The sequence below is a fragment of the Toxotes jaculatrix genome, chromosome 21, assembly GCF_017976425.1.
Source record: "Toxotes jaculatrix isolate fToxJac2 chromosome 21, fToxJac2.pri, whole genome shotgun sequence".
Lineage (NCBI taxonomy): Eukaryota > Metazoa > Chordata > Actinopteri > Toxotidae > Toxotes > Toxotes jaculatrix.
This window is the reverse complement of record NC_054414.1, coordinates 9,177,474-9,192,138: the sequence shown is the minus strand read 5'-3', so window position 1 is coordinate 9,192,138 and position 14,665 is coordinate 9,177,474. Positions and strand designations below refer to the sequence as shown.

Sequence of the window (14,665 nt, the reverse complement as noted above, 5' to 3'; positions counted from 1 at the left end):
AGAAGCTGTGATTTGGCTTTAAACTTTTCCCTCTTTTACAGCCCTGTCATTGACGATGATTGCCAAGAACGAACACAGTGCTGGTGGCCATATTTATGCCAGTGAAAAATGTTCCTCTTGGCATCTGGTTGGAGTCGTCTACCAGAGCTACTGTTTTTACTGCCCAATCAGATCTATGTTTGAATTTAGCTTTGGTCTATCATCTCCAAAATTAACAAACCAAAATGGATTTGAAGGCAGATTCTACCCAGAAGCACGTGTTTATTTGGCTAGTGCTTCCTACAGACATATGTGATTGTGTGTGTGTGTGTGTGTGTGTGTGTGTGTGCATTTCCAGCTCTATTCCATGTCTGGCATTTAACTCTAGGCTTTCCAATGTGTCTCCTGTTTCTGAACTGGCCTGTTGGGGTTTGAGTTGATTGGCAGATAGATTGAGCGATCATTCTGTCCAAGAGGGAGAAATTGATTATCTGCTGCAGGGTTCAGGGGTCGCGAGTGGCCCCTCAGCAACGCATTGATCAACAAACCCAAGAGCCTTAGGGAGACGTGTGTGTGTGTGTGTGATCATGTGCACAGTTGCATTTTTATGAATGTGTGTGTTTTTATAACAAGTGGAGGAAGCCTGTGTGGGTTGAGTGAGAAGATGCTCTGTGGTCACAATGGTGAGTCATTTACTGTATAAGCACTTCAGTGATAACAACTACTTAGTGATGCCTCAACAATACATATTCCTTCGCAGACGCATTTTAAATGCAGTATCAAAGAGGCTGACTCATCTGTGTCAATATCCATTTTCAATGTAGCAGGTCGTTGGGCTGGAGATTAAGCCAATACTTCCACACTGTAAACAGCTGGTTGTTTTATTGATTGTGGGGTTTACTCTGCTTGTGCCAGTATGTTCATATAGGCAGTTTGCATGGCCACAGTTGAGCGGGCCGCAGTCCTGTCATGCTCAAGTCTAGACCAAATCACTCACACTGGCTGACGATAGGCTTTTTCCACCTTTGGGACTCCATGCGGCGGCCTTTGATTTGGAAAAGGTCTCTCTAATTAAACTAGAATGAAGTGAAATCTGCCAACAGCGTTTGGACTGCGAACAGGCGAGCTTGTTTTTAACAAAGCCCTACTGCCTGTCTAAACATTGGGCACTTTTCTCTTTTTTTCTCTCATCTTTATCCAGGAAAATGTTTTGCAGAGCATGGCTCATGTTTTTTTTGCAGCACTGCCCTCCAGATTTATACCGCCACATTCACTGGAGGCTTCCCACAATGGCCGCAGGATCCCGTCAGCCTCTAAGCAACTCCACAAGAGCAACTGGAGGTCAAGTGCTTTGCCTAAAGGAATCTTAAGTGTAGTTGTTTGATAGTGAAAGGATTTCTCAGTCACCGTCACTGCTTAGTTGTTCATAGTCCACGGTTTTGAACCTTACACCTTTTTACAAAAATTCTAGGTCTAAAGCAGAGGGGGTATTGCAGCCCTGTCACACTGAACCACATGAAAATGCTGCAGGGGGAGAGGAAAAGAAAGCAACAGTGGCAACATGAGTGAGTTTATTAGTCTTTGTCTGCAGGAGGTTGCGATGCTGAGCTCAGGCTATTTCTGGCCTATGCGGGCTCACGCATATGCTCATGATCAGAGTATGCGCACACACACACACACACACAGTTTCTCTGATAGCCTTTCTATTGCAGTGCCACTGATAACGCAACTTGATGGTCGGTAGCACTCAGCCACTAGTGTGCTATCATTAGCCGCTGAATATCTCCCCCCTGTGTCATTCATTTCTTATCTGGCTTATTTATATCTCTCCCATAAGGACTTGGGGTTCTGACTACTATTCTGACATATTTATGTCAAGTGGAAAGAATAAGGTTCTTATACCCTGTCCCCTTTCAATGTTCTCTGATGCTGATTTGCATTGAGTTGTATTTGAAAATTCCTTGGGCTGTTTGCGCTGTGTTTAAATGCCAGGAAATATAGTTAGACGATTGTTTGCATCAAGGAAAATTCCTTGGATGTCTCTCTTCAGTAGCCTCCACTTGAAGAGAGAGAGAGTGGTTTGGATGTCAGGGACTTCACATGGCGGAGCCACGGTGGTAAAGTTTGAGCGTAATGATGGCAACAGTGGTGCAGAGCATACATTGTGATAATTACAGAGTCAGTGGCCCAGTTGTTGGTTGAACACCAGCGAGTCCTGAGGGCAGCTGAGACAATTCAAAGGGTTTTTATCTGATGCTATGCAAATATGCTGTGCCCTGTAAATGCCACTGCCCTCTGCAGATACACAGCCATGTTCAGGCTTGACAGTCTTGTTCACAGAGACCAAAGTAATCTGTATTATTGGCTCTGTGTCACTGGGTTAGCGCTGTGTCGCTCAAACTGGGCCTGGGAACCATACCAGTGCTGCTGTACTCCCATGTCATGGGAGTTATGATCACCATTTTCCAACGAGTGAATACTGTTCATTCAACCTCTAGAATCAACCTTTAAAACTCCAGCTCTGATCACATGTGTGATCAAAACAGCTTTTTGGCAATTTGGCATGGTAAGGATATTAGGACTTTTTTATTCTTGCTTTTGACATCACAAAAGTATTATAAAAAGGATTTTTACTGTACTTTTTTGATGGCAGTGATTTCCTTTCAAAGCGAGTTGTTACCATGGGAATCTTTACCACCTCTGCTCTCCGCTCCATACGATGTGACCGCAGTCAGTCTGTACTTCTACCACGGCTGGGACTCTGTGGTTTGTCCCCCAGGCTGGAGGTTTGGTTCTTGAGCCCCTGTGGAACAGGCCGTTGGTCTGTGGTGGGCTGGGGTCAGTCTGAGTCTCTGCGCTGAAGGTAATAGAGGTCCCCAGGGTTAACGCTGAGATCATTCGCCTGCAGTCAGCATTCCACTCTTCTTTGCCCTCGTCCTCCTCCTCATGCTCATGTATACATTCTCATCCCGTCTTCTTCATCCCCTCCCACTTGGTCTTGAACCAGCCAAGTTTGGTTGTTCAACACCTCCACCTTCCATCCATAATTTCTCGCTCCGCCTCCCTTTACATCTAAACCCTTTGCTTTGTCTTATTACCACTTGGTTCTTATCTCATTTATCTCTTTCAATCCATCTGTATTCTATTTTGCCTTGTTTCCTCTCAGCGTCCCTTTCTCCCCCCCTCACCCTCTTTGTGTCTTTCCTTTGCCTCTCGAACGCCAATATGTCGGGGAAAAAAAAAAGGGGAGGGGGGTAATGCCAGAAAGGGATGACACGCAGGCGACTGGTAACCATGGCAACGCATGCAGCTTGTCAAAGTGTCGCCCTCACCAGTGTTGGATCGCTTCAATAACTGCTTCCCTCTCTGTGCTTTTTCCCTCCTTCTTCCAACCCTTTCTTCTCTGTGTGCCCCCACCATCTCTCATTCATGCACGTCACCAGCGTGCCCCCCCTCCCCCCCAAAAAAAGGCGACTCTTCTTGCCAACACTCATTCATCGCAGTGTACCTCACCTCGGTAATTGATAACCCTAATTGGGTACAAGAACCAATCCTCCACCTCCTTGTATCCTCAGCAGACACAGGCTCCCCTGTGTAACGTTCTTCCTGAATAAGGTCAGACTACGGAGGGAATACTACCTGTGTAGTGTGACAGCTCAGCGTCAACACTTGGTTTGCATAAGTGTGCACAGTCGTATACAGTGTGCCACTGTGTCTGAGCCTGTGCTGCCGCTGTACGTGTAGTGATGTGCTGACATATGGCGGCTGACAGTTATCAGACGTCCCCAGTGTGGCGCTCTGTTCCCCCTGTCAGCCCGGGCTGAGCCAGGAGCACATTAGAATCTGATCTATCTCCCCTCTGTGGCAAGTGGATGCAGAGCGCTGGAGTGTGTCACAGCCCTCTTATAGGAAAGAGAAGAAGAGGACTCACTGCCTGACTGCTGGGTTAGGCACAGAACAGCAGCATTTTTATTCTCAGTGCGTCTTCGTTTCATTTCTGTCCCCTCTCTGGCTGTCTCTGTTCTACTTTCCTGTCTTTTCGTACCGTCTCCTCCTTCTACTGTTCCTTTAATTTCAACATTTTTCATTTCTTATATTATACAGACTGACCACCTACCTCTCTCTCCCATTTTCCACCTCTTGCCTCTCTGCTGTCATTTTTTTTTATTCTCTTCCCTCCTGTATTCCCCCACATGTCATCCTGGAGCCCTACACATCTCAAACACTGGCCCATATCTGCACCAATTTGCTCCACGCTCTTCAAGGGAAGAATGGGGCCGTGTTTTAAGAAACGTCCATGGAAAACACACGGTTAAAAGGATTATCTAAAAATAGACCCGGGCTCGTTTTCTTTCCCATCTTGGTTCATTTTTATTCACGAATTCGGTTTTACGTGCATTTCATGCTGCCTTGAGATCGCTGTCTGTCAGGATCCTCCAACTAGGAGCTGAGTGTTGACGTGACAGTGAGATGTGCGACCAAGAGGGAGATAGTCTGTGGATTTTGCCCTTCATTTGCAAACAGTCCTCAATCAAACATTGTACATGACGTGAAGGGTGTTATCAGTAACTCTCCTGCAGTTAACAGTGGTTGTGTGCGAACAGAATCATTCCTAATATTCCCCCAGCGGTGGGAAAACACTCAATCTGAGTCACGCATCATCAAAACTAAGCCATTAGTCCCTGCATCCCGTTCAGAGGAAAGGAAAAAGGCAAATTAAATGCAATTAAAGTGATGCTTGTGTTCACCTAAACGACTGTAAAAAACAACCCCTGGAAACAGTTTAGGGGGAAGCAAAGCACATAAAGTGAACACGTAAAGAAGGAGATTGATCTTCTTTGCTCCTTCGTTGAGCAGTGGAGCTTTAATCGCTGAGCCTCCTGCAGCAGAGACTGACACGGCACGGCGTCCTTTAATGCCGCTCTCCTCATGCAGCTGGTGTAACACCTTTGTCTAACCGTGGCAGAGCAGGCCGGGTCCAGACTAAGGCGGCCTAGGCGGGATTCTTCTTGTGGACTCATGACATGGGCAACGATGATCCAGCACGACTGACTCCACACTGACGCAACATCTGAAAGCTCATTCCTCCCTGGGGCAACAAGAGGCTGTTGGTTTACTATCCGAAACCTAATGAGGCTGTGTTAGCATTCAGGAAACAGTAAAATGGGGAGCAGCGAGGGCTCTTTCCATGTGGTCTCTTTGTACTGCTCCAGATTGTCCACGGGCACATTTTCACAAACACAGTCAGATGCACTAAGGAGAGCTGGCATGAGAAATTAACTCTCCATAGGAGAGCAATTGAATTGCATTAAAGAGGAGAAGGTAAGGGAAGAAAACTGAGTACTGAGTATGTGAGGCAGCTGCCCAAAAAAAAAAAAAAACCCACATTACATAAACCAAACGTAGATACACACCCTATACTTTACAAGCCACTTTTAACCCGGTGCTATTTTAGACAACTACACTCAGCCATTTTTATGACACTCTCCCGCTTAAATCAATTACGAGGAGCAGCACTGGCATAAGGCATCAGCAGTAATAACCCATGGGGCTGTGGGTCTCCGTGAGTGAGTGGTGATTAGAAAAACCACACTGACTGTGAGCAAGGACGGACTGACACAGTCAAATGAAGCATCCGCTCAGAAACAAAGACTGAAAAGTCAACCTCATTCAGCACTGAGGAATGTTTTTGTTTTTTTTTATTCAGGAAAACTGCAGGTCACTGCGTATTAGAATGACATGCCTGCCTGTCTTCTCTCACTGCTCCCCAACAACAACAACAACCATCTTGCTGTTGGCTTTGGCAGACCTGCTCTTATAATGAGGTTGAATGGGGCATTTTCTTAAGGCAGGTCTAATTCTTTCAAAGGCATCACAGAGACCACACAGCTTAATTAATACCGGCGTCACTGTCTGAGCTTGTGCCATCAACCCTGTAGCTCTCATTTGTCTTTATGAGTATCTAGAGCGTCTCAGCTGTCTACTACTGATGTCTTCTCCCTCAGGGCAAACTGTCACTTCATCTCTGCAGCGCTGTTTATTATTAATACATCGCAGCAGAAACAACATCTTCAAGACAACTGTTTTTATCCCAGTGGTCTGAGAGTGAGGTGTTTTTCTTTTTGTTTTGTTTTTTTAGCTGGACCCAGAGAACACCGGTTTCATTGCAGTGGAGAACTTCACCAGCTTGGTGGAGCACCATGAGCTGCAGCTGGACCCGTCCAAACTGGACATGCTGTTAGCCCTCGTCCAGAGCAATGAAGAGGGACAGGTGTGCTACCAGGAGCTCATCGAGCTGGTGAGTGGAGACCAGATGCACGCACACAAACACAGACACAGATAGCGATGCAGAGGGGAGACACGCGGAGCATTTCCTGCCCCGCAGCACAGACACAAATTTCCACACACACTCACACTTTTTGTTGGATTTCAGAAAGGTTACAGAATTACAGAAATTGATTCAGACAGAACCAGCGAGCTCTGCAGTGGCGAAAATTGACTCGACCGTTCAGGTCGTCGTCCTGCAAAAGGAGGATCAATCTTTCCAGTTAATGTGTCGGTAAATCCAGACACTTAACCTCGGAAGCTGTGCACAGCAAGTACTAGAAAACGCCCACACCAAGCTGACAGAGCCGCTGTATTAAAGCAACAAATTTTTATGTATCATAAGTGATCTATTCGCACACACAGCTCACGGGCCTGCTTTGGCACATTGTTTATGTTCCAACAGCCGTAAGATTGATGCTGCACAAGAATGTCTTTTATATACTGATGTGAGAACAGTCAATGTACAATTATATTCTCTTAACTACAGCTCGTTCTGAGTCAGTTTCTGTCCCTCTCCTCTGCTGTGAATATAAAGTCAGGCTCTTCATTCTTCTCCTCGTCTTTTTATTCAATCCCTGCCTCTTCACCTATCTGTGTTTACAATGGCGCTTCTATTAGAAATTCATGTAGAGCTTTATATGTGAAAGGCTGATTCTCTCCCAGCGTGTAGATGAGCACCTGCCTTTGGCTCCTGGCACCATACGGGTGTAAGCACCGTGATTAATTCAATGCAATGCAATTCCTGGCATATTTTCCCTTCCTTGAGCTCATTTCCCCCCCTCTCTCGCTTTCTCTTTCTATTTATCTGTCTCTTTCTTTTTCACCTCTTTCTCCCTCCCCTGGTGTTGTGCTACCAATGGTTTGCAATAAAGGCCACATGAGGCCACTCAGTTTGGAGCAGGACCCGTTTCTGTGGACGCTACAGAAAAATCACTTCAGAGGTGATGCTCCTACAGTGCAGCCTCTGCTATACATCAGCCCTTCCTTCTTGGACGTGTACAGCTCTCTTCCTCCGCCATTCTTCAAGTGTTGTTTTTTTTTTTTCATCATTTCAGTGCCTTCTCACCTTCAACCCTCCCTTTTCTTGAGCCATGTAATTTCATCGCCCTTTTTTATTTTGAATCTGCCTCCGTAAAGCCTCAGATCTCAATTCCCTCTCTTTCATTCTACACTCCATGTGAGCATATGTTGGGCGGAAAAAAAAACAAAACAACCCTGCCTCGCCTCCATCGGCATCAGGGAGAAACTTTTAAAATTGCCCATCAGCCAAATGCAAATTGCCTTCGATTAGCCCAGCATTGGCAGTAGCAGGCAGTAATCTGAGGTAATTTGAGAACGCCCAGCCTCACACAGATATCGACCCCCAGGTCTGATTTTTAAAGATTCGTCTGATACACACATGAACGCACACAGGCCATACCCACACTGTTCTGCACATGCATACAATTTGCATATATACAAACACTTTCAAGCGTTTTATTATTAATTAATGCAGCCACCCACTTCCTCTCTGTCTGTCTCGCTAGTCCCCTCTCCCTGATATGCACAGTGTCTCAAACGCAGACAGACTCTCATTCATACACATGAGCGCTGCCAGTGCAGATTTGCTGACTAATTTAGAGGGTATTCGAACGCTGTTGATGTGAATCTGGCCTCCCGTCGCGCAGCTTGTGATGCGTGAGCTCTGCAGGTCTCTGTTCTCTGGGATGAGCTCCACTCTTGCCACAGGGAGAGTGCTGCATGTAGCATGACATTTTCAACCAGGTCACTGGCAAACACCTCCGGCCTTCGTTCTCCCCTCCTCTCCTTTCTCTCTGCTTCTCTCTGGCTTCTACAATTTTCATCTAAATCTCTCGAGCTTCCTCATTGTCTTTAGTTTGTGTCTTCACTGTCAATAGATCTTATTTGCTGCTTTTTTCTATCCTCCCTTTCCTATTTTGCTCTTCTCATCTGTGTATCTGAGGCAGATTTATAAGTAGCAGTCCCCGGTGTATGACAGATGACAGTCATATTTTTGATTTGTAAACTTCAGTGCTGCCATTACATTATATCCATTGCCTGAAGTCTGGTGTCTGTATTGATTTGTGGTCTAGCCTCAGCTGAATACGGAACTCCGCTGCACATTATTCAAATGGACGTAGCAAGGTGCAGAAAGTTTGAGTGTACGTGTGTGCGTTTGGTCCGCGCCTTTTCGATGCTTTCAGCCCACAAGCTGTTGAGATTTCTCTCCGCCGCATCTCTGGCGGCTGTGTTCAACATTTCTCTGATTTGTTGTTCTACGTTCGCTCGGTGCAGCCGTGAATCCACACTGCTTCTCTCGACCTCAGTGGGTGTAAATGTGTTTGAATCGCACCGTTAGGCAGCAGCTTCTCTGGTGTCTGTGTGCGTGTGAGCGTGTGTGTGAGCGTGTGTGTAAGTACAAGACTGTCTCCGACATTGTTCATGTTCAACCCATCTTTCATGCAAGGCGATCTTAGCCAGAGAACTCCATCAATTCAGCCAGAGGGGTGAATAAGTAACACTCTGCTAAAACCTCTCTTGGGGACCTGTGCACACACACACACACACACTCATACATGCATATACACTCACAAAGAGTATAGGTCTGGATCTGACTGCTAATCCACATTTGCACGAAAATCCCACACAGCAGGACGAGCAGCACACATTTTACACACAGCGACACGTTTCCACACAATTACACGCAGACATTTTGTCGATGCAGGAGGCTGAGAGACACCCGAGGTGTCAAAGTCCACACATGGTAGGGGGTTTGGAAGGGGGAGGATTCTGCGATAGAAAAGCATGTGCTTACGAATTGAAACCCGGGCCGTCCTGAAGCCGGATATATTCCTTACGTGTGTAATTGCACGTATCGATTTCTTTAAAGAGAGTCGTCTGATGCTATCATGTAACAGCTGTGTAATTGAAGAAGTGTGTCATTGTTTTCCTTCGGGTGGTAATTTGACTAATGTTTGACGGGGATCCAAAATGGCTGCCACGGTTAATTACACGGGTGGAGGGTGTATTTTAGAGATTATGGCGGGAGATTCTCTTTGTTCAGGTTAGAGGATTTTGGGACTGTTGCTTTGCACCTCGTTTTCTCCCCAAATGTTGCGCTTACACTTTCTGTTCCTTCAGGACATGTAGTTAGAGAAACACTTATGTAATATTTATTCAAATTTTCTGCTTTAAACCCAGTAAGAGCGCGTACAGACAGCAGACATAAACGTAGATTACAGTCCTGGTCAAGAAAGTAAGAAGAGATCCAGTATTTTCAAGTCATTTTAAGTCACATTAAGTGCCCACATTGCAGCTGTCTCCATGGACACAGATGCCACCTATCAACATCACTTCCCACACCAAACTCAATTCAAGGCTTTCTGTTTTAGAGGGGCTGCCAGATAAAAGTGATGCACTTTGCTTAAGTGTCCTGAATCCTGGAGTGAAGAGTTAAGTTTTTTTTTCTCAAGTTTTAACACGCAATGATTAAACCATGAAGGAAGGCTGCGGCCGCAAACTGCTGCGGGGAAAAAAAAATGGTGGACTCTCATTTTAAAAGGATTTGGGCAAGAAAGAAGTGGAGTATCTGGGTCAGGGTAGAATCAGCGAGGCTGAGATCCGCAGTGATTTAGATTCTGCTGCGAGAGTGCATGTGAGAGAGCAAGGGAGAGGGGGGATTTTCTTCTTCTGAATGACTCACAAATTAGATAGTAAATGGGCATAGTGACACTGTTAGCCCGGTGGTGGTGAATCACTATGTAAGCTCAGTTAATTGGCACAATCTCCTAATATTCTAGTAACTATGAATGATTTATTGTGTGCATATATGTGTGTGTGTGTGTCAACGAAAGTGAGTAAAAGATGGTCACCGGCATAAACTCTGAGCAAAATCAGAATAGTATGGATTTTTTTTTTGTATCTGCAGTGCAAACGCCTGAATGGCCTTTAAACTACATTTTTTAATTGTTATTACTAATTAGTATTGAGTTGTGAGGTATTGACCATGTGGTGTGGCTAATTAATCCATCAAGGACAATTGACTAAAGCTGAGAGCAGCATGTAGAGTAGGCAACACACAGCTACCAAGAGGAGGAGGATGGACCCTTGCTGTTTGACACACACACACACACACACACACACACACACACACACACACACACACACACACACACACACACACACACACACACACACACACACTTTGTTGTCAGCTTGGCCCATCCAGCCATCCCTAAAGGGGAATACTATCTTTATCTTTGTGCTCTCAGCCTCAGCATCAATTATTCCCTGGCAGACGTTGCCTCGTCAGGGAACTTCCACCGTAACCAGTGCACAAGTCAGAGGTTTTCCCCCTCCAGCGTTTCATGTGATGCCATGTGCTTTTCGGTGCACCTCGCTCCGTCGTCTCAGTGCCTTTATCACAAAGTTTCGGCTGCTCGTGCGTGCGCCTTATTGTCTGTTCGCCGTCTCTCAACCTGTCGTCACTTCAAAAGGCTGCTAATACCTGCTTTAGAGGCGGCAGTCCTGCATGTCAAGGAAGGCAAAGCAGAATGACAGTTATGCTTAGCCGTGTCTCGGAGGGGGGAGGAGGGAGTACGAATGGCAGAGAACACAACACAAGGTGGAGAGGCGGCAGGTGTTGTCACCGAGCCAAACACAGATGAAATACATTCAGAAAGAGATTTTATTTGGAGAGGAAAACCAACAGTGGAAGAAAACAATTATATTTACATCCTAGAACCTCTCTCTATTCCACCTCTCCTCAGATAAACACACTTATTTCAACAAAATGAAGATGTTTCGGGTGGAGGAAGGAGGTGCCTCACCTTCACTGTCCACTGGTGGCCTCCAGAAACTGTAAATTGGCTTCGCCCAGGCAGGTGTCTCATCTTCCCCTCTTAATTTCCCACTCTCTGCCTTCTAATGTCCCTCTACTCCTCTTCTTCTGCTGTCACTCCCTGCCTCAAGTATAGTATAATTGCATTTTCCAGGCCTGATTTCCATACTAAATATGCATCCCTCCATCTGCGGGAGAGCCAGCAGCCCAGCTCAACGTCTCTCTGGTTATCACTGAGCAACAGGCCCTCACACCCTCACTGTACAACCACCAGTGTCATAATTACCCACAGTTAGGCTAGTTACCGCATCCTGCTCTGCTAACTTCCAAAAGGGATTAGCACTTTTTTTTTGGGGGGGGGGCTGTTTTTCCTGAGTGATTTCTTGAAAAGGAGAAAAAAAAAACACCAGTCGCTCCATTTGTGGCACAATCTGTTCATTGCCTCGTCATTAATTGCTCATTTATTAGCACTTCTTGTCCTCCAGTATGTTTAGCTCATTAGATTTTATAGATACTGACCCACAGTTTCTTTCACTGCGCCCCCTGCTGTGTCTACATATAATGAGTCTACAAGCTGCAGGACGTGCTTAATGAATTACGAATGGTGTACTTTAATGGTGGGTTCCACTTCCTGCAGGCCCCCCCTGGAGGTTTCATTACACTTCACGTGAAACTGCCATATTGTCTAAGGTTATTATTATGAGAAACCTATACACTGGGTCTGCTGTGGTCGACTTATACCGTTAACAGTAGCAGCTGCTGCCCACATGCCCTCTTTCTCTTCCTTCCCTGCTTTTCCTGGAAACCCATTTTCACAAAGTGTCAGGTCACATCATAACACGAAGATAATTGCTTAGTCAGCCATTTGTCCTCAGCGGAGGTGTGTTGTTTTAGTTACGCTGGAGAGTTCAGGGATCTGGCTTTGCTTTTGAGTATCAGCCACTGAATAAATCTCACCTGTGAAGCGCACACAAGCTTGTTGTCTGTAAGGAAATGCAGATATTGACTCTAAAGGATCCCTGCGAGCTGGTCAGACAGTATTTTCAGTGGTAGCTCTGGCGGAAAAAGAACTCACCGCGTTGTTATCCTGACAGTTCTTCTGCCTCGGCTGTCAAAATAGTGGCATTAGGATAGTTTTCATCCTAAGCCTCTATTAAAGAACTTATCAAGAGTTGGTCCTGTTGGCCTGCAAGCTGCAGCAGAGCTTCTGCTCACTAAGCAAACCTGCAGTCTGTGATAACATGAGCACACACACACTTTCTCTCTTTCCATAGAATAGTTCCTCCCAACAAAGATTTGCTTTTCAAGGGCAAAGTCACTTCAGCAGCCCATTTGTGACGATGTCTGAGCTGCAATCAACCCTTCCAGCAGTCACGCTTACATTTTGTCTAAATCAAAAACCACTCGTACATTGTTCGAGTTTATTATCAGCCACGAATGTTCAGCTACAGTTCTGCCAAAAAGCAAAAAGTGATCATGAGGTTTTTTTTTTAAATTGTCATCTGCCGCTCATAAAGACAGTGTTTTGTAACAAACTGCATAGTGTTTTCAATACTAGTGTTTCCCTTCTATGTGTGCGTCACACAGATGGGACTGAAGAGACCATCAAAGTGTTGAGCTGAAAGACTTGGAGCTGTTTTAAGATGCTGAATAATCGTTTTGTGTGAGAAACTGTTCTCATTTTTAGCTTCGTTTTGGTCTTTAGTGAGTCCACTTAGTCAACACCTAGACATCACACATAAATGAAAGTAAAAAATTAAGTTAGAAGTGCCTGCAAAAAACATTTTATAATGAACAAGCCTCTGAACAAGGTCAGGACAGAAAAAATCCTAAAAGAAGATGAGTCTTCACCTTTTCCTCTGGCTAGTTGATGATAGGAGTGGGACTTATGAGCCGTCATGCTATCCCTTGTGAAATCAGTACTTTATGCATGTTGGCTCGTCCCCATCTAGGATGATTAGTCACACTGATGAGCTTCCCTCAGATTATATGAAAAGAAGATATCCTCCTTTACTGATGTTTGAGCCACTTAGCGTGAAGGAAGTTACGGCTTTAATTGCTAAGATGAGAAATTCAGCAGCAGGAGATGATGGGATCTGTTCGTGGTAAAGGTGCGTCCTCCAGCTGCTGACAGTAATGGTCGTACAGTGACTCGAGACAAGTTTATTGCACAAAAACACATTGAGTCATCAGGTTGCAAAGAACAAACACGGCAAATGAATGCAAAGCTGTCTGCTGATTCTTTAAAGTCACAAAAAAAAAACTTGTCTGTCAGCTGAAAAAAAATTGTTTCTCATCTATTCCCACAGACGTGAGAGTGGTATTGATCTTCTCGTTTAACTCTCAGCAAGCAGATGTGTTTTAAACTCCTGTCAGTCTCATTTGGAAAATGACGCTCATCATTTCTCTACGTTTCTTTGAAATTCAAGCAGTTGTCCTCAAGATATTGCACTGAACCTTGAAGAATAATGCACGTTTGTTTTTGTTGGGGTTTTTTTTTTCATCCTTTCCTTTCAGATGAGCAGCAAACGCTCCAGCAGTTTCCGACGAGCCATCGCCAATGGCCGCCGCACGCTGCAGAGGGAGATCCTGCTGGATGAGACGGGGCTGGGTCTGTACAAACGTTTTGTGCGCTATGTGGCCTACGAGATCTTGCCCTGCGAGACGGACCGACGCTGGTACTTCCACCAGAACCGCCTGTGTCCCCCGCCTGTCTTCATCGCCATTGTCACCATTGTCCAGGTCAGGGGATGGACATTATCAACTTGTCTTTAGGATTCAGTAGATCAGAACATAAATCTCAGTTCTACTGATTAATCCCCACTGATTGAGGTATTCTTATTTTTGTTCTGCAATATTTCACCTTAACACTCACTCAGTATGTGCTACTAACCCACAGCACTGACTTTAGACTGTTCTGGTGGCTCAGTCATTCGCCTCAGACCCACTGAAAAGCTTTTCTGCCTTTGATCACACGCTTTTACTGTGAGCTCGATATGAGCTGGTAACCCATTTGGGAGTCAGGGGCTTAGTGGGTGCATTTAATGCCGCTCCTCCAAGCTGAAACCCTCAGTCAGCCTTGCATGCAGGGATTTTTCTTTTTCTTTTTTTTTTTCCAGACACCGATTTTGGAACTTGGAAACCAGGTCAATAAGCACCCTGGCCACCACACAGTGGCATTAATTGACCTATTATGTTCATTTGAAAAAATAAAAAATAAAACCACTAACATGGAGGCCCTCCAGGACCACAGTTGAATGGTTTGGGATTAAGCGGCGAAAATAACCCGCAGTCTCTCAACAAAACTTCATCATTTCCCCTGAAATCATCATAATTCTCAGGAAAGAAAGCCAAGTGCTCTTATAATGCCACTGATGGCACTGAATGGTCTGTAATGACAATGAGGATGTGATAATAATGGTTCACATTCATTTTAATTCACAGAGACAATGACTCATTATTCTATGAAAAGAAATTAATGGAATTGAACCAGATGTGCAGTTTTTTTCTGCGGCCAGT

At 45.2% G+C, this 14,665-nt stretch overlaps 1 protein-coding gene across 3 annotated transcripts in view; it reads left to right on the top strand.

Moving 5' to 3' along the window:
* rhbdl1 (rhomboid, veinlet-like 1 (Drosophila)) overlaps window positions 1–14,665 on the top strand; it is a 35,743-nt gene that overhangs the window by 1,039 nt on the left and 20,039 nt on the right. For 2 of the 3 annotated variants that reach the window (XM_041067432.1, XM_041067433.1), the window contains exons 2-3: window positions 6,119–6,277; window positions 13,664–13,888. In XM_041067432.1, the coding sequence (XP_040923366.1) occupies window positions 6,119–6,277; window positions 13,664–13,888 (384 nt within the window). Of the gene's footprint in view, window positions 1–803; window positions 807–6,118; window positions 6,278–13,663; window positions 13,889–14,665 lie in introns of all 3 variants that reach the window. The other variant, XM_041067434.1, reaches the window with a different exon arrangement.